The 24088-nt window shown below is 38.6% G+C and overlaps 2 protein-coding genes, 1 long non-coding RNA gene and 2 pseudogenes across 3 annotated transcripts in view; 3 read left to right on the top strand and 2 right to left on the bottom strand.

The window, feature by feature from the left end:
* LOC126630535 (uncharacterized) overlaps positions 1-24088 on the top strand; it is a 59084-nt gene that overhangs the window by 470 nt on the left and 34526 nt on the right. The gene's annotated exons all lie outside the window — the stretch shown is intronic.
* On the top strand, positions 739-5145 carry LOC126630590 (uncharacterized; annotated as a pseudogene).
* Positions 5344-7174, top strand: LOC126630502 (hexose carrier protein HEX6-like). The gene is made up of 2 exons (XM_050300629.1): positions 5344-6359; positions 6458-7174. Exons 1-2 carry the CDS (start codon positions 5907-5909, stop codon positions 7139-7141), a joined length of 1137 nt encoding a protein of 378 aa, XP_050156586.1. The 5' UTR covers positions 5344-5906; the 3' UTR covers positions 7142-7174.
* On the bottom strand, positions 7910-9377 carry LOC126630698 (uncharacterized). The gene is made up of 2 exons (XR_007626082.1): positions 8057-9377; positions 7910-7978 (listed from the first exon to the last, which is right to left on the bottom strand). It is a non-coding gene; the product is annotated as an uncharacterized LOC126630698 (long non-coding RNA).
* Positions 14561-24088, bottom strand: part of LOC126630467 (receptor-like protein EIX1) — a 29224-nt pseudogene continuing 19696 nt past the window's right edge.

The following is a 24088-nucleotide window of genomic DNA, read 5'->3' as shown; positions in this document are numbered from 1 at the left end:
CTAATTGAATCTTAAAAAAGCACTTGAAGTGCTTCTTACAAGCACATATTTGATGCTTCTTCCAAGTGCTTTTGGAATCCAAAATCAATTTCACCAAAAACGTTTTCAGTCATTCTAAAAGCACTTCCAGACGAGTCATAAGTTGAAAGTAAAAAGAGTAGTCATGAAGTAAGCTTATCCCTCCAATCCTACCATTTCGTTGGCGATTGGAATGTTCTTCATGATCAATCCTTCTTCTGCTTTCCAAATTTCTTTCTTTGACATACATTGAATCTAGCGATTTTTCAATCCAATTCAATCATAGACATCGAGCGAGGCCTTGAAGTATTTGAGTTTGTAAACTAATGTTTATATTGTGTTTATAGTTTATCTCAAGCCATATCAAGTGTGTTCATACACAACCTTTGAAACATATTATTCAAAACCCGTTTGTTTTCGAGTTTTACTTCAGTTTGTTTTCCTTGAAAGAAGTTTCCTTTGCTCGTAATTTTTCTTTCATCTGCTATCTGGTTCAGCTACATGTCATTATCCAAATTTCCAATGCTTTTATCCCCATTTCACTTAATTTTGTGATGTAATGCTGCTAGGTCTTGAAATGGGAAGATGTGGAAATAGGAGAGCCGAAGGAGGGGGAGGTTCGTGTGAAGAACAAGGCGATAGGGGTTAATTTCATCGATGTATACTTCCGCAAAGGACTTTATTATAAGGCTGATACAATGCCCTTCACCCCAGGTTTTGCTTCATTTCCAAGTTCTGAAATGTAGGAAGGATTGACATCTAGTCCACTCTTTGAAGGCATAATTTCAAAGTTTAGCTTTTTCTTAACAGTTTCTCGAGTAAACATTTCGCGTGAGCTTACAGTTTTCAGATATGATCAAGAATGATTTAGCAAACCTATAAGAATGCCGGGCATGAAACCAGATTAGCCATTCCTGCTGTTTGAAATAGAACTGACTAATCCTGAGAGAAATGGTCGAGAAACTCAACGTCACTATTCTTGAACAACTTGGAGTCCAGCCTTCTTTTGGCCCTCTAGTTCTTGATCAGAAGGCTGACAGATAAACCCTATTCGTTAACAAATCAATTTTCATTTAAGGTTTGGAAGCTTGTGGAGTTGTGACAGCCGTAGGACCTGGAGTAATAGGCAGGCGAGTTGGAGATCTGGTGGCCTATGTTGGTACTCCGATGGGGTCATATGCAGAAGAGCAGATCCTTCCTGAAAACAAAGTGGTGCCCGTTCCTCCTTCAATTGATGCTATTGTTGCAACATCCGTATTGCTTAAGGGTATGACAGCTCAGGTTCTACTACCGCAGTCTTTCAAGGTTGTTTTTTTGTACGATTTTCTGTGTTGTTAACTATGTGATTTATGTGTCGAAAAAGTACAATCAACTGACAAATATTGGTGGTCAAGTTGTAACTAAATGCTTCCTGAATGTGAAATTTCATTATCTTAACATGGTTGATTCAGTGTTAGAAATTGTTTATAAATTTCAATGCTGCTGCTTTTGTTGTTAGATCTGAATTTTGTGCTGCTATGCAGGTCGAACCAGGACACAGTCCTTGTTCACGCAGCAGCTGGTGGAGTCGGATCCCTTTTATGCCAGTGGGCTAATGCCCTTGGTGCAATTGTCATTGGAACTGTATCAACTAAAGAAAAGACAGCTCAAGCCAAGGATGATAGGTGTCGCCATGTCATAGTCTACACAGAAGAGGATTTTGTTTCTCGAGTGACAGAAATAACATCTGACAATGGGGTTAATGTTGTCTATGATTCTGTAGGGAATGATACCTTTCAGGTGAATCTTACTTTTCATCCCTCAATTTTATACAGAAGCTACATAAATGATTCTAGGTTCTCATTCTGCACCGTTCCTTTGATGTTCTTCGTTTCATTGAGTATCAACACAGCCTGTTAATGCTTCTGCTTTACCGTGACTTATTACCTAATCTACCGTTGAAGTTTCTCAATGATAGGCCAGGCATACCAAATCTCTATACTGTTCCTTTCGAGCTAGTTTTATGGAACTGTTAAAGCAAATGTTAGTTACTCTTTGATTTTTTTTCAGTTCAGACGATTAGCTAGTCTAATTTCTTAATGGTAAATTTTTGAATTAGTACTTAATTGGGGCATTGTTTACATGGATCATAGGCATGTTTGAAGACTCGTGGATACATGGTGAGTTGTGGACAAGCATCAGGTGCAATTGATCCGGTCCCGCTATCAGCTCTTGCAGCAAAGTCACTTTTCCTGACCAGGCCAGCCCTGTTCCAATACACTGCAGCTCAAGACAAATTGTTAGAGGTTGCGGTAGAGGTATTTGCTAATGTTGCATCAGGCGTATTGCGCGTTCGAGTAAATCACAAATACCCATTGTCTCACGCAGCACAAGCTCATGCAGACCTCGAGAATAGGAAAACATCCGGCTCGGCCGTGCTTATACCCTAAAATTTCTGCCTCAACTGCTGTTATTTGTGAACAAATTAATATGAGTTGGTTTGCAAAATGCAATGATGTTATCTCCAACTATAGTGACAGACAGACTTGTTAAGCAAGCAAAAAAGGCAATTGTATTTTTCACATTTCTGCTGAAAGGCAAAACTGTTTCTGTGAAACAGCTGGGTAACTATGTATCACGTAACGTATGTCTCTCTCATCACGTGAGTATACACATGGTTTTCTCAAGCGAGCCCTCGAATTCTAGTATGTGGAGTTCATGCTAGGGTGCCAATGTAACTAAAGTGACATGGGAAGGGAAGCATGCCAAGGTGCCCGACTGGCACTCTCTATTGTTTCTGGTAGTCTCTCTCTCTTTTCGCTTTCATGCCATTCACTTGAGAATAATTCAAGAAATGATTTCTTCACACATTTTTTTTCTCCTCTTTGCACATTCTCTGTTTAATTTTGTTCTTTGTATTAGTTCTGAGTCTCTCTTTCTTTCATCTGCTATCTGGTTCAGCTACATGTCATTATCCAAATTTCCAATGCTTTTATCCCCATTTCACTTAATTTTGTGATGTAATGCTGCTAGGTCTTGAAATGGGAAGATGTGGAAATAGGAGAGCCGAAGGAGGGGGAGGTTCGTGTGAAGAACAAGGCGATAGGGGTTAATTTCATCGATGTATACTTCCGCAAAGGACTTTATTATAAAAATGATACAATGCCCTTCTCCCCAGGTTTTGCTTCATTTCCAAGTTCCGAAATGTAGGAAGGATTGACATCTAGTCCACTCTTTGAAGGCATAATTTCTAAGTTTAGTTTTTTCTTAACAGTTTCTTGAGTAAACATTTCGCGTGAGATTACAGTTTTCAGATATGATCAAGAATGATTTAGCAAACCTAAAAGAATGCCGGGCATGAAACCAAATTAGCCATTCCTGCTGTTTGAAATAGAACTGACTAATCCTTAAGAGAAATGGTCGAGAAACTCAACGTCACTACAAATCAATTTTCATTTCAGGTATGGAAGCTTGTGGAGTTGTGACAGCCGTAGGACCTGGAGTAACAGACAGGCGAGTTAGAGATCTGGTGGCCTATGTTGGCACTCCGATGGGGTCATATGCGGAAGAGCAGATCCTTCCTGAAAACAAAGTGGTGCTCCTTCAATTGATCCTATTGTTGCAGCATCCGTATTGCTTAAGGGTATGACAGCTCAGGTTCTACTACGTCAGTCTTTCAAGGTTGTTTTATTGTACAATTTTCTGTATTGTTAACTATGTGATTAATGTGTCAAAAAAATACAATCAACTGACAAATATTGGTGGTCAAGTTGTAACCAAATGCTTCCTGAACTTGTAATTTCATTATCTAAACACGGTTGATTTAATGTTAGAAATTGTTTATAAATTTGAATGCTGCTGCTTTTAATGTTCGAGCTGAATTTTGTGCTGTTAATTATACAGGTCAAACCAGGACACACAGTCCTTGTTCACGCAGCAGCTGGTGGAGTTGGATCCCTTTTATGCCAGTGGGCTAATGCGCTTGGTGCAACTGTCATTGGAACTGTATCAACTAAAGAGAAGACAGCTCAGGCCAAGGATGATGGGTGTCACCATGTCATAGTCTACACGAAAGAGGATTTTGTTGCTCGAGTGACAGAAATAACATCTGACAATGGGGTTGATGTTGTCTATGATTCTGTAGGGAAGGATACCTTTCCGGTAAATCTTACCATCCCTCAATTTTATACAGAAGTTACAGAAATGATTCTAGGTTCTCCTTCTGCACCGTTCCTTTGATGTTCTTGGTTTCATTGAGTATCAACACAGCCTGTTACTGCTTCTGCTTTTCCGTGACTTATTACCTAATCTAGCGTTGAAGTTTCTCAATGACAGGCCAGGCATACCAAATCTCTATACTGTTCTGTTCGAGCTAGTTTTATGAAACTGTTAAAGCAAATGCTAGTTATCCTTTGATTTTTTCAGTTCAGAAGATTAGCTAGTCTAATTTCTTAATGGTGAATTTTGGAATTAGTACTTAACTGGGGCATTGTTTACAGGGATCATTGGCATGCTTGAAGACTCGTGGATACATGGTGAGTTTCGGACAAGCATCAGGTGCAATTGATCCCGTCCCACTATCAGCTCTTGCAGCAAAGTCACTCTTCCTGACCAGACCGGCCCTGTTCCAGTACACTGCAGCTCGAGACAAGTTGTTAGAGGTTGCGGGAGAGGTATTTGCTAATGTTGCATCAGGCGTATTGCGAGTTCGAGTAAATCACAAATACCCATTGTCTCACGCAGCACAAGCTCATGCAGACCTCGAGAACAGGAAAACATCAGGCTCGGCTGTGCTTATACCCTAAAATTTCTGCCTCAACTGCTGTTCTTTGTGAACAGATTAATATGAGTTGGTTTGCAAAATGCAATGATGTTATCTCCAACTTTAGTGACAGACAGACTTGTTAAGCAAGCAAAAAAGGCAATTGTATTTTTCGCATTTCTGATGAAAGGCAAAACTGTTTCTGTGAAACAGCAGGGATGTATCACGTAACGTATGTCTCTCTCATCACTTGAGTATACACACGGTTTTCTCAAGCGAGCCCTCGAATTCTAGCATGTGGAGTTCATGCTAGGGTGCCAATGTAACTAGAGTGACGTGGGAAGCATGCCAAGGTGCCCAACTGGCACACTCTATTGTTTCTGGTAGTCTCTCTTTTCGCTTTCATGCCATTCACTTCCGCACACATTTATTTCTCCTTCTGCATATTCTCTGTTTAATTTTGTTCATTGTATTATTTCCGAGTCTCTCTTACCGTAAATGAAAGTTGTTTTGAAATTACTTTGTAAAATATGACAATAATCAATTAGTTTAGCATATGCTATTAATATAAATAATTAAGTAACAATATTGTAGTATCTGAAAACCAAAAATTACAAACATTGTACACATTAATCATGCATTATACCGTCACTTCCGGCGGCATCCGCATTACCATACCCATTAGCTCCGGCAGGGTACCAACGGGTGGCAGCTGTCGACAAGTTTAAGTGCTTGCGATTAACTGCAAAGCAGATATTAAAGCAGCAAAAAAGAGTGATAAGTACAAAAGGGTTTGTTAAACCAGGCAATGGCAGCTGAAGAGTGGCCAAAACAGGCGCTTAACTTTCTTCAGAGTTCAGACAAATGCTCATGGTCCTGCGTGAAGTTGTCTGGTAGTGGTAGTGATTGCAACCACTGCCTACATATTCCGCAGAAGTCCAAAACCATTTGTTGACCATACCATTCATGTAAGGCTGCTTTTGCAGACGTGGTTAGGCCAAGAATTCGTTCTCCGTAGATTACACTAGTTTAAAATGTCGTATTGTCGGAAAACGGAGTAAGACTGCTCTCTATATTTCCATTCTCTTGGTACAAATTACAACTTTGAGTTCTGTCTTCGTATCTGTGTGTGAGCTTGGAAGAAACAATGGCAGTTGGGTTAGCAATAGCAGGTGAAGCGGGGCAATACAACGGCAGGATGACACTGTTCGTCATCATCTCTTGCATGATGGCAGCCATAGGAGGTGTAATTTTCGGCTACGACATTGGAATTTCAGGCGGCGTGACATCAATGGAGCCGTTTCTTAAAAAATTCTTCCCTGAAGTAAACATTAAGATGAAATCAGACACCAAAATCAGCAACTACTGTAAATTCGACTGTGAACTGTTGACCTCCTTCACATCCTCACTCTACATATCTGGTCTTGTAGCTTCCCTTTTTGCCAGTTTGGTCACAAGGGCTTACGGCCGCAAGCCTTCAATCCTTGCCGGTGGAGCTGCATTCCTTGCCAGCTCAGCTCTAAACGGCGCAGCTATGAACATCTACATGCTCATCCTCGGCCACTTATTGCTTGGAGTTGGTATTGGTTTTGGAAATCAGGTAGTACTTTTTGCCCCCAACATTAATCATATAAGCATACCCTATTCGATGTTTCTATTTTTCGTGTTACTTGTGTAATCTGTGTTTGTGTTGTGCAGGCTGTTCCATTGTACCTTTCGGAAATGGCACCACCAAAATACAGAGGAGCAATTAACAATGGCTTCCAATTTAGTGTCGGCATTCGCGTATTATCAGCTAACCTCATCAACTACAGCTCTGAGAAGATCAAGGGTGGTTGGGTGTGGCGAATCTCCCTAGCCATGGCTGCAGTCCCTGCCTCAATGCTAACACCGGGAGCACTTTTCCTTCCCGAAACACCTAACAGCCTAATCCAGCATAGCGCGGATCACCAAACAGCCAAGCAAATGCTACAACGTATTAGAGGTGTCGATGATGTCCAAGCAGAACTCGATGATCTGATCAAAGCAAACCACATATCGAAAAACATCAAACACCCTTTCAAGAAAATCCTGGAGAGAAAGTATAGGCCTCAGCTTGTGATGGCAATAGCCATACCATTTTTTCAGCAAGTGACAGGGATCAATGTCGTATCCGCGGTACTTTTTCGAACAATTGGGTTGAGAGAAATGCCTCAGCAAGTCTTTCCGACCTCCGAAGAGGTAGACTACCGTAGCTTTCCCACAGCTAATCCCCTTAAAGAAAAATCAAATTATGTAATCCATTTGAGTTTTTCACTTAATGAAATTAATTTATTTATCACCAAATTTGCGATTGGAAAATTTGGTTTATGTCACACAATTCAAACATGCCGCATCGCATGACTAGTTTTTCTTGCTTGCTAGAAGAAGATGAGTGTTTGGTGCATTTTATCTGAAAACTAATCATTAATTAGGTGTTCAATCTTGTTTGTTTGAAATACGTACCATACTTGTTTATTCAATTGAAAGTGGAGAATTAAAAAGTTTGTGAATCCAACACTACAACGCGTAATTCAAAATTAACAGGAATTAAACCAATTAATGAAAATATTTGGGCTGAAACATTAGCAAAGTGAGTCCAACAAGCCTGCGACGTTATATAAAATGAGTTTACTGTCACGTAAGATTTATGCGCTTAATTAGATGCGTTGTCATGTGTAAGATTTTCTTCATATAACAATTCATTAATAAATAAAGATGTCATGATTGCGGTGAACTCGTTATAAATATTGATTATTCACCCGTTTAGCATCCACACGGTGGAGGTAGGACCAAGAAACCAGTATAGTCCTCCGCCAACAATGTTCACCATTACACAAATGTTATGCCCATAAAGCTGACCCTGCCACCGCTGATTTTCAAATTCCCAGCATTGTCTTGCTTTTTTTATTTTTTAATCGGCATATGAATAAAGTAATAGAAATTGAATGAATCGTATCCAGTTATTTCCTACCAAAAGAAATGAAAATCATTACAAATCTGTGTAGATTAATTATTTTGGTTTTTTTAAAGTTTAATTTCCCCAGATTTAAATTAGTCAATTTGTAATGGAGAAAGAGAAGAAAAAGATAACTTCGTCACCAACCCTCATACATTAATTACAAATCAGTGTAACGTATATTTATCTCTTTTATAATGTGAAACGTATGCACGTTTTTCTTGACAGTGAACCTTAGAATACTAGTACGTGGAGTTCATGCAAAAGTGCCAAAGTAACTAGAGTGACGTGTAACAAGTGATTTTTAACCTTGTTAGAACCCAGTTAGAACCCAGAAAGCAGTTAGAGCAGTACATTGGCACTGAAGCAGCAGCATCACCTGCAGCAGCAATGATGGTGAAAGCCATTCGAGTCCATGAACTTGGTGGTCCTGAGGTCTCTCACTCTCTCTCTCTCTCTCTCTCTCTCTCATTATGAACTCATACCCCCTAAGAACAGATTGTTACAAAATTATCATCTTGAAGCTTCACTGTAAGCATACCAAGTAACCCTTCAATTTTAACAATAGATTCCGCCATTTGAACAAGATTACAGAGAATATTAATCCAGAAATTTATATTGCAGTTAAAAAAGACTTGTTCTTGAACCCCAAATACACTATCACAGATTCTTCCCTACTGGCTATCGGCCTTTTTCAATGAAACAACTGAATGAATACCAACAAATCTTGATCAAACAATGGCTATTGGCCTCTTATGCTCTCAAACAATGGCTATCGTCCTTTCAAATTTCTAACAATGGCTATGGGCCGTCAATCTTTCAGAAAAATAACAAACATTCTCCAACTAGAACATAACGCAAACAGATGGTGTGCACTGTGAAATCAGAAACAAAGAACCTGATACGAATGAAAATTATGAACCTTTGAGCAGAAATCCCTGAGAACTTGCAGCTACCATCGAGCTTCAATCAATCAAGAAGACTTGCACATCGGAATTGAAACCAAGGATCGGCCGGCTCTGATACCATGATAACAGTGCATAGAGAATTGAAGAAAAGCAGAAAACTTAGAGAGAAAAAAGAGAATTGCAGAGGTTATGAGTTTCTGTATATTTCTTCGAATGAATACTACAAGATTCTTACACACTTATATATCTCAATGGCTGCCTTATCTCTTATGCTACTAGTTCTAACAGCTCTAACCAATTTTACCGCCAATTCTAACTGACTTCCAAATATACTAACTGCCATACTTCAGCACCACCATTTTGACCATACTACCCTTCGTATCAGTCAATACTGGTCAATACAAACTACAAGGGCTTCACAACTAGATTTTCTTTAATTACCCTTTAATAAATAAATTAATTAAGTCGTTAGCAAATTAAAACTCTGAGTAAATTAGAGTCATTGGTGGACTGGCCGGGGTTGTGCAGGCGGTTGAGTTCATGTGGTCTGAGGGATATTTTATTCATTTAGTCTGTCATCTTATTCGAAGGTACTTTATTTAATTGCCAATTGGTCCTTTGGTGTCTTCAAAAACGTGGTGGTGTTGTACACCGCCAGTTGTACACCCCCTTCGTTCTACGAACCCTTGTTGATTCTGAACTTCGTTCGCGAAGGAACTGGGCTTTTGACGGGCCAAACCTTTTTTATGCGCCGCTTTACCCCGAAAGGAAAATTAGCTTTGCTCCTCTGGGCACTAGGCGCTCCCGTGGTTCGCGAGAAGGAAAAAGGATGAATCCTTTGTTACATCTGGCACGAGATGATAAAGAGAGAGCTTCGTCTATCAATGAATAGCGGATTGACGGAGCTCTTGGCATTGCTTTGTTTTTCTCTCCTTTCCTATCAGCGAGGGATATATATACTGGATGAATTTTGGTTTTGGGATTCGAACTCGAGAGAAGCGTTGTTTTAGTTTTCTAAGAAAGAAAATACATAACAAGGTTGGTTGTATGGTCTTGTCCAAAAGCGTCTTCAGATCTAGAGTGCAAGGCTGTGAAAAGCTCTGACTTTCAACGTCATCATACACACCTAAATCACGGTATACAAACTCTTTGCGCTAACCTGTACTTCACGATCATGATCATAGTTGAAATATATGCAATTTGACCGACATCTTGATTGAAGGAGATGACAGCTGAGTGTTTAGTGTCTACTACGCCGTTGTTTCAAGGTAGTTTTATACTTGTGCAGCTGCATTTGCTCGTTTTAATCTTCCTTGAAAATAAATGTGGCAAGAACAATCTTAAAATTAATCTTAACAGCAAATTATAATTAAAGGGTCAATAATCGTATTATCATAACATTGCTACATTCTACAATTGCATTTGTAACACGCGTACTGACCATCCCTTTTCAAAAGCAATTGTTTCTTGAAGTTATTAGATATGACTCGAGTGTTCTTAATTATACAGGTCGAACCTGGACAGATGGTCCTTGTTCACGCTGCCGGTGGAGTTGGATTCCATTTATGCCAGTGGACTAATGCCATTGGTGCCACTGTCATAGGAACCGTATCAACTCAAGAGAAGCCAGCTCAAGCCAAGGAGGATGGATGCCACCATGTCATAATCTATGAGGAAGAGGACTTTGTCGCTCGTGTGAAAGAAATAACTTTCAACAATGGCGTTGATGTTGTCTATGATGGCGTAGGGAAGGTTACGTTTGAGGTATAAGTTTTACTTTTCTTATAATCTCCATAAGTGTGTCATGATTTACTCAAATGTTGCTGCATATATATGCTTGACCAACTTCAATAGTGACTTCTAACTCAGTTGGTTAAGGGCATTCGACATTATCTAATATATAACATTTATTTTGGACTACGAATTCTTACCAATAGATATTGTTTTCAGGGATCGCTGGCAGCGTTGAAGACTCGTGGGCACATGGTGAGTTTGGGCAGTCATCATGTGAGCCAAATCCGATTCCCTTACAAGTGAATTCAACGCGCCATTTCTAATAATTCGCTTGATTAAGATTCCAATACTCCACTTGAAAGAATTTAAGCTAGGGTTGTAAAGACTGATTGCATAAGCTCAACTCGATGATGAGTGAGGTTTTGACTTCATTATATAGAGATTACAAGATAAGTCTGTTACAGTATAAACGTATAGCGGATTACAAGTGAATTCAAATTACAAATATAAATTGATTGAGTCTAAGAAGAGATAGGACTGCGTTGGTTCTCTATCTAGTGAAGAGTCCTTGAGTTATCCAAACTGACTTTGACTTGGTGAGCGAGACTTAGGTGATTCAAACTGCAGGGATGTGGATTGCTGACCTGGAGTACATGTAGGAATAATAGGTTTATCACACCCCTGCAGGCTAAGTGAGCGTTGACGAATGGGAAGCTTGGAGAGGAGATGACTGAAACAAGCAGAGGACAATCCTTTTATGAGAAGATCTGCAATCTGATCAGTAGTTGCGACATAGCCAACTTGAATTTCTTTGCAAACAACCTTTTCTCGCATATAGCAATAGTTAACTTCGACGCGTCTCATCCTTGCCTGGTAAATAGGATTAGAAGCTACTGCAAGTGCACTCATATTGTCGCACCATAACTTTGGTGCAGAAAGAGAAAGGTGCAGGTCACGAAAGATATGGAGAAACCAAGATAAAATGGTTGCCGTATAGGCCAGTTGTCTATACTTGGCCTCAGTGTTTGAGCGAGACACCCCCCACTATTTCTTGGAGCTCCAAGAGACGAGATTATCTCCAAGAAAAATGCAATAGCCACTACTGGAGCGTCGATCATCAGGATCTCCAGCATAGTCCTCATCGGTAAATGCAGTGAGGGTGAGAGGACTAGGTTTATAGACAATGCCCTGATCATGAATGGCCTTCAAGTATTGAAGTACGCGTTTGACAGCATCCCAATGAGCAGTAGTGGGTGAATGCATATATTGGCAGACCTGATTGACGGCAAAAGCAATACCAGGTCTCGTGAAAAGAAGTTATTGGAGAGCACCGATTATACTTCGAAAATTAGTGCCATCTGACAAAGGTTCTCTGTCATATATACTCAACTTAGGGCCAGTTGCAGCGGGAGTGGTGAGAGGCTTTGCATAAGACATTTTGGTCTTCTTTAGAAGGTCCAAGATGTACTTGGATTGAGAAAGATACATGGCAGTGGATGTTCGTGTAATTTCCATTCCCAAAAAAATAATGCAAGGGACCTAGATCTTTCATAGAAATTTTTTGGCCAAGCTGTTGAATGAACCGAGATATATGTAATGGATTATTGCCCGTAACAAGGATGTCGTCAACATATGTCAACAAGTAGATAACTGTGGATCCATTAAAGAAGGTGAACAACGAAGAATCTGCTACCAGGCATGAGGTGCTTGTTTCAAACCATATTATGATTTTTGTAGTCTACAAACATGTGATTGAAATTGAGGTTCCACAAAACTTGAAGGTTTGTCGCTCTACCAAAGAACCATGTAAGAAAGCATTCTGAACATCAAGTTGTCGGATAAGCCAATTGTAGTGAAGTGCAATGGAGAGAATGAGTCTGATTATTGCATGAGTGACAACAGGACTGAACGTCTCGCTGTAATCTATACCTTCTTGCTGGTGAAAGCCATTTGCGACTAGTCAAGCCTTATACCGTTGTATGGAACCATTAGAATGTCGTTTGATCCGATATACCCATTTATTTGGAAGAACGTTCATGGATGGAAGAAATGGAACCAAGGATCATGTGCCAGTACACAAAAGAGCATTAAACTCTTCTGCCATTGCCTGTTTCCATTCGGGATATTTGTTAGCCTACGTAAAACAAGTAGGCTCAACCACAGCATTAGGGGCAGCAAACCAAATGAGATGAAGTTATTGTGCGGAAGCGTCAAATATGAAACCAATAAGCAACAACGGCAAAATATGACAATACAAATAATATAAAATGACACAATGATTTATACTGGTTCGGCGTAAGCCTACGTCCAGTTCTGAGACGGCGAGGAAATTCCACTAATATCAAAAGGAGATTACAAATAGAGTTTTAACTCTTAAACCCAAATCTCACATACACCCAATAGCTCTCACTAAAACAAAGAACAAATGGAGAAAATGGAAACGTATACCAAATTCCTTCTCTCCCAAAAGCCACAACATGTAGCACAAATATCTTTGATTGAGTGATCACTAACAAAGGGGGAAAGCAGCAACTCTATTTCAAATGGGAGAGCCGAATGCTCTCTCCTCTGCTCACTAATTGGAGCTGTCAACAGACAATTCCCTTTATCTCATCTGCTGCCGCTCCCACTTCACCAAAGGCATAACCAAAAACATATAATAAACAAAAAGAACAAAACCATAATTGCCACATATTCTTTGCCTTTGTAAAAGCCACAAATCAAGGGCTAGACATCATAATGATGTCCCCCTTTTCCTTATTCTATTTTATTAGCCGAAAGGTATTTTGGCTTGTTGTCCACTTGGTCACAAATCTAACAGAAGTTTCGCTAATGCTGGAGACTCATGAAGAGTGGAGTTGGATTCTGCAAAACTTTCTATTCTTCCTTCACTGTCATTGTAGCATGCATGATGCATTCATCTAGCAGAGACGAGGGACCGTCCCTATACTTCTAGCATTTCTTTTTTCTTCTTTCCTGTCGTAAAACTTTGTTTCCTGGTTTTTTGTACATGCAATATATGCCTTTATTATGTTCTTTTCAAAGATTTAAACAGCCCCTGTTGTTAACCCTTATGCTTAGGATGTCAAGCAACTACAGATCGATACATGTCAAGTCGAATCGAGTCGAGTCGATTTTATTTATTCTAGGAACAAAGTTGCTTCATAATGTATCATGTTTCAAGTTTATAAACTTTGCGTATATTGGCATCAATATGAATGCTTTGTGACAAAAAGTGCCCCTAAATAACATAGGAAAATGCTAACTCCGTCGTCACTATTTTGCTTGCTCCACAAGCATTTCAAAGCTGCTTAGCAATTTGGTTTTCTCGTAGAAAAGCGAGAGGTGTCACGTGAATTAGTACGAAGAAGAGAGAGGGAGCACGAGCATTTCAAAGCTGCATAGCAATTGGGTTTTCTCGTAGAAGAGCGAGAAGTTTCACGTGAATTAGTACGAAGAACAGAGAGAGAGAGAGAGAGAGAGAGAGAGAGAGAGAGAGAGAGAGAGAGAAGTACTACGAAGAAGAAGGGGAAAGAGAAGAGCGAGAACAAAAGAAAGATCCAGGGGTAAAATTATAAATTAAAAATAATTAAAAATATGGAGTTTTAATGAAATGTCCACAATACTGTTCACTTTAACGAAAAACCACATTTTTACAATAAAAAGTCAAACATGGTACTATTCACTTTATATTTTATTTTGTCCTTATCGTTAAAACTCAAAGTTTTCAAACCATTTTCATTAGTTTTCCTTTAAAAATACAACCACGAAATAATGTGAATAATGTGAGTTTGCTGATAATTAATTATCCCTAAACCATTTTCACACATTTCTCTTGTCATTCAATTTACTTCTGCTGAATTAAGAGTTACTTGTTCAGAAAACAAGTTATAATTTTTTATGGGATAATTTTTTCTATTTTTTATATTTTAAAAAAAGCTCGACGGTACGAGCAATATTTTATTGATAACGAAACAAATAAGTTACATCTAGTCATGGGAGAACATAAACCTTACCCCTCATAATGCCAAGAAAAAGGAGAAAAACAACATTGAGTAAGAAGGGAAGACATAAAACTTACCCCTCTAGAAACAAAAACAAAAACAATACAATGGAGGGGAGACTGAAACCTAACCCCTCTAAAACCAAACCTGAAAGAAAAATACAATGAAACAAGAGAACGAAATTTGACAAAATCATACAACACAACCATACTGGCATATTCGTCACAGCAAGGAAAATGCCAACAAACTTACTCAAAGTACAAAACAAAGCTAAACATATTCAACAATTACATGACACATTTTAAGCACTATCCTATTCAGCAACTGTGAAAGAAGAATGCTCCATGGCATGTTTACCAGCAAAGAACCAAGCACAATCCAAAACCCCGTGAAGAATCCAACTCCCAAGCTCACGTAGAACCACTCATCTTCAAGTAAATGGTATCCTCCTCCATCTTGCTCAACTGTTGGTGGCGGTATCACTCCATTTGCGCTGCAATTGTTGTTGAGTAGAGGTCCGCAGAGTTCATTGCCGATGAAGCTAGACGGATCAAGGGTCTGCAACTGAGTGCCTTCCGGAATTCTTCCCGTCAAATTGTTGTAGGACAAGTTTAAGTGATTCAAAAATGTCAAATTCGTAGTGCTTGGAGGAATTTCACCATCAAGTTGGTTCATGGAAAAATCGAGAGATTCTAACCGTGCCATATTACCAATCTTTGAAGGAATTTTTCCAGTGAAGCGATTATTCGATAAATTGAGTGACTGCAATGCGAGGAGGCCGGTAAGTTCTTCAGGGATCTCTCCATATAAAGTTGCATGAAAGATCCATGTTTTTTACAAATTTCAGAATCTTGGTATATTCCATTTCTATCCCTTTCGTTACCAAGATTGCATTCTCTAGAACTGTATGAGCCATATCAGAAATAATAAACCGAGATGTTTGCAAAAAGAATTCTGACACATCAGCCATGGCGCTCAAATTGTGGAAGCATCTCGGTATCGTTCCAGAGAGTTTATTATGCGCAAGGTCCAATATCTGGAGACTTTTCAAATAACAAATTTCCGAAGGAATGTCTCCTTCAAACTCATTCGAACGAAGGTTAAGAAGGTTCAACCCAAGAAGGCTTTTACCCATCCATATTGGTATGCTTCCGACAAACCCATTTCCACTAAGGTCAACAACTTCCAACCCGGTACAGTTCTGTAGGGAATGTGGCAATTCTCCGTACAGGTGATTATTGCGCAAGTGCAGCGATTGCAAATGTGGCAAGTATCCCATGGACATTGGGACATTCCCAGTTAGATGGTTGTTTTCTAAATTTAGGAATTCCAAAAATGACCAATTCACCCAACAGTCGGGTACATTTCCAGTAAGAAGATTGTTCCCGAGAAGAAGAAAATAAAGTAGCCGTGGTTCATCTGGCCTATCACAGAAGAAGTGGAAAACAGATCCAGAAAATGATGAATTGGAAAGATCTAGCCACAATAATGAGGTGGGAACAATAGGCAATGCACCAATGAATTGGTTAGAACCAAGATCAACAAATGAATAAGGAGCAACAACTATAGTTTGAATCTCCCCATACAATTGATTGTGAGAGAGATTCAGATACTGTACTTTGGAAGTTAAGTTCCAAAACCAAGTTGGAATAGTACTTGAAATTCCTGTACCAAACAAGCTCAGTTCTTTTAATTGTGTTTGTGTCCGCAACCACATTGGCCATTTAGGCCCCAAATGCCAGGAATCCAGCTGCAAAATTTCAAGTTGAAAAGGAGGAACCCAATCTTGACTAGTTTTCAAAGTCAATGAGTTTCCTTTTGCAATGAAATGCTTCAACTTTGTACGTTTGCTAAAAGAAACTTCCGACACTGCACCTTCTAACGAATTATAAGATATATCCAATTTTTCTAAGTTTGACATATTTCCTAGTGACATTGGAATGGGACCTGATATATTAGTATTTCTCAACGACAATGACTTTATTCCATCTGGACCACATCTGGACAAACTTTCAAAGATTTCGGATGGTCTTTGAACAGTGAAATGGTTCTTTGACAGATCAAGAACTTTCAACTTACAAAGATGTCCCAAAGAATTTGGTATTTTCCCTTCCAACTGATTATACTTTAAGTCTAGATTGACAAGGGATGTCATGTTTCCAATGGAACTCGATATTTCACCATGTAAGCCATTGTAAGAAAGAAGTAAGGACTCAAGATTGTTCAAGCTATACAACCATTCAAGTATGGTAGAATTGAAGTCGTTCTCCAAGAGACTAAGAAATTTAAGACAAGTCATATTCTGTGAAATGCTAGGAATTGGACCTTGGAAACCACAATCATTGAGATGAAGAGAAACTAGATTTTTAAGACTGAAAACCCACTTCGGCATCAAAGAATTAAAATTGTTGAAAGAGAGATCAAGGACGACCAGGGAAGTAAAATTTGGGGTGGGTAGATGGGGAATTTGAACAAGTTGACAATCGGACATAATTAACTCTACCAAAGAAGGGAGCATGTTTGTAACTTGCAACCAGTCAAATGCTATATTAAGATTTACAAAACTCAAGTCCAAGTGTTTCAGCAGAGAAAGACCAGAAATCCACTGAAGGTTCTCTACCATCAGATTAGAACTATAGATGTTACTGAGATTGAGATAATGTAGGCTGGAAAGATTTCCCAGTTTATGAGGAATTATTCCATAAAACTCTGAGTTTGCAAGGTTAAGGTGTGTTAAACTTGTCATAGAACCAAAGAAACTAGGAATTTGTGTTGTACTGAAATTATTGTTACTCAAGTCCAAGTGGTTGAGATGCTTTAAACTGAGCAAAGAAGGATTTATCTTACCACCGAAGAAAGAGTTGGAATCCCAAAAAGAGTGATAAGAACTATTAAGGTGCAACTTGTGGACGTGGCCGGTTATGTGATCACAGACAACTCCTGTCCAACTGCAACAGTCTGAATGTTCTTCTGCAACCCACGATGCAAGCCGATTGGTAGGGTCCTTGAGATCTTGCTTGAACATCAGAAGTGCTTGTCTTTCACTTTCTTTGCAAAGTGGAGGCCAACCGGGATTTCCATTGCATAAACCAATACTGAAAGTAATGGTTGCAATGGCTAGAAACCTGATTAGCAATAAAACAACTCTCATGGTTCTCTCCATAAAGTTCTAGTGTATGAAGCAGGTGATGTGTATGAGCAATGAACAATCCAGAGTAGTGCTACCTATATATATTAGGGAGCCTCACCTTGCATTTTCAAAATCGATGCACATCAATGAGAGTAGCAGTCGTCGGACGGACTCTTGGAATCTTTGACAAAAGTTTCATAGATGATAAGATGGATTAAACGAAGCGGCTATTTAGGACTAGCTAGTCCACATCTATAGAGACAGAAGTTAATTTAAGACCCCACTTGGAATTGGGAATCGTCGGTCCTTCAAATACATTAAGTATTAATATAGATGAAAAATTGCAGGTAGCTCTAGAAAATTAGGTGTTGCCTGACTAGAGCTAAGTAAGAGAGTGAGAAACCTGATTAGTAGTAAAACAACTCTCGCGCTTCTCTCCAAGTTTTAGTGTATGAAGTAGGTGTTGGAAGTTTTGAGACTCTTGTCCCATATTGGGGAAAACAAGATTCACAGGGGCCTTTATATAGATTTAGTGCTTTAGTCTAGTAATTAGAATGTGGGTCATTTGGAAATGGATTGAAGGCTTGGGCCTTATGGTTGTGTGGATTAGGCTTGTATAATATAGCCTAAATACAATTAATATTAATTAATCAAGACAAGGGCTTGGTGGGGCACTTGGGGCCTTGGAATTTAAAATTAATCTGATTCATTAATTTTAATTTTCGGATTAAGTTTTTAATTAATTTATTATTAATTAAAAACGTTTTGATTAAAAGACACAGCTCTTAGAAAAGAGTTGTGAACCTTCAAATACACTGAACTGGTATTTGAAAGGGTGTGAAACTCCTATATATATGCAATCCATGGTATCCAAATGACATCTTTTCTTCTTCCTTTTCTTCCGTACAAAATTCCAGAGAGAGAGTAAACACACAAAGCAATTCGCTAGAATTCTATAATCCAGTGCGGAATGTAGGATTAGGTAGTTGTATCCTGGTCGAGCAGACGTTGTAGAACCACAAGCACAAGAGTGGGACGGAATTACTGTTCGAAGGACATAGCTTTTACGCTAGCCTCTACCTTCTGTAATCAAGTTAGTACTGTGGATATTCTTATATAAATTTCTGTTTTTATTGTATACTTTTCATTCTGTATAGCAAGTACTTTTAGTAAAATAAAATTATGAATTTCAAGTTCTGTTTATTTCTGTTATATTGTTTATTTCTGAATTGTTCTCCAACAGTAGGTGACGTGTACGGGCAATGAGCTATCCAGAGTAGTGCTAGCTATATAACTAGGGATCCTCACTTTTTTTCTAAACCATTCTTTACGGATGAGCACTTTCTACGGCATGAGAAGTTTGTCTAAACCATCCTCTACGGCATGAAACCGTATTTTCAAAATCGATGCACATCAATAACAGTAGCAGTCGGACGGACTCTTGAAATCTTTGATAAAAGTTTCATAGATGATAAGATGGATTAAACTTGTTATTTTGACTATCAGACACAACAAACTTTAATCTTTTTGCTGTTGAGTGACAAATAATTAAAAATCAAAACTAAAAATATTTGCTTCTCAATCTAAATTCCAAACAACGCCTGAAAAGATTTGAAATTTAGCCACTGAGCTCGTATTCCTCTCATATTACTCGAAAGTATTGACAAATTTGCCAATTAGATGCTCACAGCTTCAACTTTTCATCGAATTGGCATGGAAAGGCCCACAGTTTGAAAAATAGAATAAAAGGAAAAATGGAAAGTTCCAAATATTCATGACAATTTTTTTTTTTTTTTGTTAAATGATAGATTTGTTATATTAGATTTTAGATTAGGGAGCCGACAGGGTTTAAACCCACGCTGCAATGCAAGAGCCACACTCCTCTCCACCACTATGGTAGAGGGCCACTCGTATGACAATTTGTTATATTTAATCAGTCTTTGATATGATTTTTACCACCTGCAAAAGTAGGGATAAAAACACTTAAAAATACTTGCAAGAGAACAATGTAATTGTAGTATAAACAGCTCAAACAAGGTCGTTTCTGCAGGGATTGAATGAATAATATGTATTACTTTAGTCTAAAGAAGGCTTTTCAATTGCACTGTATAAATGAACAGTCTTTGGATTCGAATTTCACTTTATTTACGAGGCTGCCATTGACTCTCTCTGCCGCTAATCTTCATGCCGCGTGTTGATAATCGTGGAAAGGCAGGGGTGTGATGGTCATTTTAGTCTGTAGGGTTTCGAATGGGATGGGTGGGTTAGAGACTTTCATTTCCTTTCTTTCTGAGCTGCAGTGGGACTCGGGGAGAGAATGCCGTCGGGAGAGAGAGAGCGAGCGAGCAGAGAGAGAAGAGAGACAGGGAGGGAGAGAGATAGAGATTTGGTGAGAGGAAGGCATGCGGCTTGTAGGCAGACAGAGTCACATGGGGTGTACGATTTGAGGGAGAGAAAGGGGGTTGGTTTTGAAAGCTCTACCTAGGGTTGTTTCAAATCTTTTGTGCTTTAGGATTAGGTTTACAAACTCTATTCATATCATGCAGCTTCAGATTCGAAATTGTGATTTTGGTCGGCAAGAATTCTAGGGTTTGTGACGTTTGTGAGGTTTACACATTTCAATCTCCTTTTGTCTTCGAATTCTCTCTAATTTATTGCTATGTGACTCTTATTCTGTGTATTTTACTGATCAATCGAACATGCAAAGGTAGTGATTGAAGCCTTTTGTTGCTGGTTTCCCTTCGATTCAAAAGGTAAGCGTTCTTTCAATTCCTAGATTACTGTTTGAATAAACCTAGGTTTTAACTGTTCTTGATTTTTGCTAATAAATTAGGGTTTCTTGCATTGTATTTTTTTGTCGTTCTCTTGGTCTCTTTGCGTCTCGAGAACCTAGTTGCAGGTTCCTTTTCCATCTTCAATCTTTGCTTTTTCGTTTTTTTTATTATGCTGCTTTTCTATTTCCAAGTTCTTATTTGTTTTAATAAGCTTTAATTTCGTTTGATTGGCTTTAATTATATTTGATTTAGAGTATATCTATGCTTTGAAGCTCGGACATTTCCAGGCTGTGATTTGGTTTGACGTTTTGTGCTTGGCTTTGCTTCTGTGCATAAAGAAATTTAAGAGTTTTCTCAATTTAAGTGTTTTTCTCAATTTGTTTTGTTCTGTGCATTTAAATTTAATTGTTTTTCTCAATTTTTTTCATAATTTGTTTTTCTCAGTTTTGGTTATTTGAACACCTAAATCATGTTCTGTTTTTTATCATGTTGATTCAAAGAATGGCCCTTTCTTTTGCCAATCATTTAAACCTAAATGATTAAAAACAGTTCACATTTGCTTCCATTTCCAAGTTGTCATTTGGTTTAAGGTTTTGTATTTTGCTTTGCTTCTATGCATTTGAATTTCAATGTTTTTGTCAATTTGCATTTTTATTTGCATATTCCAGCAAAGATAGATATTTTTTGGCCAACCAGGTGATGAAATGTACAACCCGTACTCTCCTTCATGCCACCAACCAAGTGATGAAATGTACAACCCGTACTCTAATATCATTTGGCAACTTGTCACTCATGCCACCAACCAGGTGAAGAAGGAACTCATCTTCATGCCACCAACCAGGTGATGAAATGTACAACCCGTACTCTACTTCATGCCACCAACCAGGTAATGAAATGTACAACCCGTGCTCTAATATCATTTGGTAACTTGCCACTCATGTCACCAACCAGGTGAAGAAGGAACTCATCTTCGTGCCACAAACCAGGTGATGAAATGTTCAACCCGTACTCTCCTTCATGCCACCAACCAGGTGATGAAATGTACAACCCGTACTTTAATATCATTTGGCAACTTGCCACTCATACCACCAACCAGGTGATGAAATGTACAACCCGTACTCTCTTTCATGCCACCAACTAGGTGATGAAATGTACAACCAATACTCTAATATCATTTGGCAACTTGCCACTCATGCCACCAACCAGGTGAAGAATGAACTTATTTTCATGCCACCAACCAGGTGATGAAATGTACAACCTGTACTCTCCTTCATGCCACCAATCAGGTGATGAAATGTACAACCCGTACTTTAATATCATTTGGCAACTTGCCATTCATGCCACCAACCAGGTGAAGAAGGAACTCATCCTCGTGCCACCAACCAGGTGAAGAAGGAACTCATCCTCGTGCCACCAACCAGGTGATGAAATGTGATGAAAGGTGATGAAGGAACTCACCTTCATAGATGATAAGATGGATTAAACGAAGCGGCTATTTAGGACTAGCTAGTCCACATCTATAGAGACAGAAGTTAATTTAAGACCCCACTTGGAATTGGGAATCGTCGGTCCTTCAAATACATTAAGTATTAATATAGATGAAAAATTGCATGTAGCTCTAGAAAATGAGGTGTTGCCTGACTAGAGCTAAGTAAGAGAGTGAGAAACCTGATTAGTAGTAAAACAACTCTCGCGCTTCTCTCCAAGTTTTAGTGTATGAAGTAGGTGACGTGTACGGGCAATGAGCTATCCAGAGTAGTGCTAGCTATATAACTAGGGATCCTCACTTTTTTTCTAAACCATTCTTTACGGATGAGCACTTTCTACGGCATGAGAAGTTTGTCTAAACCATCCTCTACGGCATGAAACCGTATTTTCAAAATCGATGCACATCAATAACAGTAGCAGTCGGACGGACTCTTGAAATCTTTGATAAAAGTTTCATAGATGATAAGATGGATTAAACTTGTTATTTTGACTATCAGACACAACAAACTTTAATCTTTTTGCTGTTGAGTGACAAATAATTAAAAATCAAAACTAAAAATATTTGCTTCTCAATCTAAATTCCAAACAACGTCTGAAAAGATTTGAAATTTAGCCACTGAGCTCGTATTCCTCTCATATTACTCGAAAGTATTGACAAATTTGCCAATTAGATGCTCACAGCTTCAACTTTTCATCGAATTGGCATGGAAAGGCCCACAGTTTGAAAAATAGAATAAAAGGAAAAATGGAAAGTTCCAAATATTAAAGACAATTTTTTTTTTTTTTGTTAAATGATAGATTTGTTATATTAGCTTTTAGATTAGGGAGCCGACAGGGTTTAAACCCACGCTGCAATGCAAGAGCCACACTCCTCTCCACCACTATGGTAGAGGGCCACTCGTATGACAATTTGTTATATTTAATCAGTCTTTGATATGATTTTTACCACCTGCAAAAGTAGGGATAAAAACACTTAAAAATACTTGCAAGAGAACAATGTAATTGTAGTATAAACAGCTCAAGCAAGGTCGTTTCTGCAGGGATTGAATGAATAATATGTATTACTTTAGTCTAAAGAAGGCTTTTCAATTGCACTGTATAAATGAACAGTCTTTGGATTCGAATTTCACTTTATTTACGAGGCTGCCATTGACTCTCTCTGCCGCTAATCTTCATGCCGCATGTTGATAATCGTGGAAAGGCAGGGGTGTGATGGTCATTTTAGTCTGTAGGGTTTCGAACGGGATGGGTGGGTTAGAGACTTTCATTTCCTTTCTTTCTGAGCTGCAGTGGGACTCGGGGAGAGCATGCCGTCGGGAGAGAGAGAGCGAGCAAGCAGAGAGAGAAGAGAGACAAGGAGGGAGAGAGATAGAGATTTGATGAGAGGAAGGCATGCGGCTTGTAGGCAGACAGAGTCACATGGGGTGTACGATTTGAGGGAGAGAAAGGGGGTTGGTTTCGAAAGCTCTACCTAGGGTTGTTTCAAATCTTTTGTGCTTTAGGATTAGGTTTACAAACTCTATTCATATCATGCAGCTTCAAATTCGAAATTGTGATTTTGGTCGGCAAGAATTCTCGGGTTTGTGACGTTTGTGAGGTTTACACATTTCAATCTCCTTTTGTCTTCGAATTCTCTCTAATTTATTGCTATGTGATGTAACTCTTTTTCTGTGTATTTTACTGATCAATCGAACATGCAAAGGTAGTGATTGAAGCCTTTTGTTGCTGGTTTCCCTTCGATTCAAAAGGTAAGCGTTCTTTCAATTCCTAGATTACTGTTTGAATAAACCTAGGTTTTAACTGTTCTTGATTTTTGCTAATAAATTAGGGTTTCTTGCATTGTATTTTTTTGTCGTTCTCTTGGTCTCTTTGCGTCTCGAGAACCTAGTTGCAGGTTCCTTTTCCATCTTCAATCTTTGCTTTTTCGTTTTTTTTATTATGCTGCTTTTCTATTTCCAAGTTCTTATTTGTTTTAATAAGCTTTAATTTCGTTTGATTGGCTTTAATTATATTTGATTTAGAGTATATCTATGCTTTGAAGCTCGGACATTTCCAGGCTGTGATTTGGTTTGACGTTTTGTGCTTGGCTTTGCTTCTGTGCATAAAGAAATTTAAGTGTTTTTCTCAATTTGTTTTGTTATGTGCATTTAAATTTAATTGTTTTTCTCAATTTTTTTCATAATTTGTTTTTCTCAGTTTTGGTTATTTGAACACCTAAATCATGTTCTGTTTTTTATCATGTTGATTCAAAGAATGGCCCTTTCTTTTGCCAATCATCTAAACCTAAATGATTAAAAACAGTTCACATTTGCTT

This window comes from Malus sylvestris, chromosome 1 (genome assembly GCF_916048215.2).
Source record: "Malus sylvestris chromosome 1, drMalSylv7.2, whole genome shotgun sequence".
In the NCBI taxonomy this organism is placed as follows: Eukaryota; Viridiplantae; Streptophyta; class Magnoliopsida; order Rosales; family Rosaceae; genus Malus; species Malus sylvestris.
Note: the sequence above shows the minus strand (reverse complement) of the source record. Positions and strands in the feature narration are given on the sequence as shown.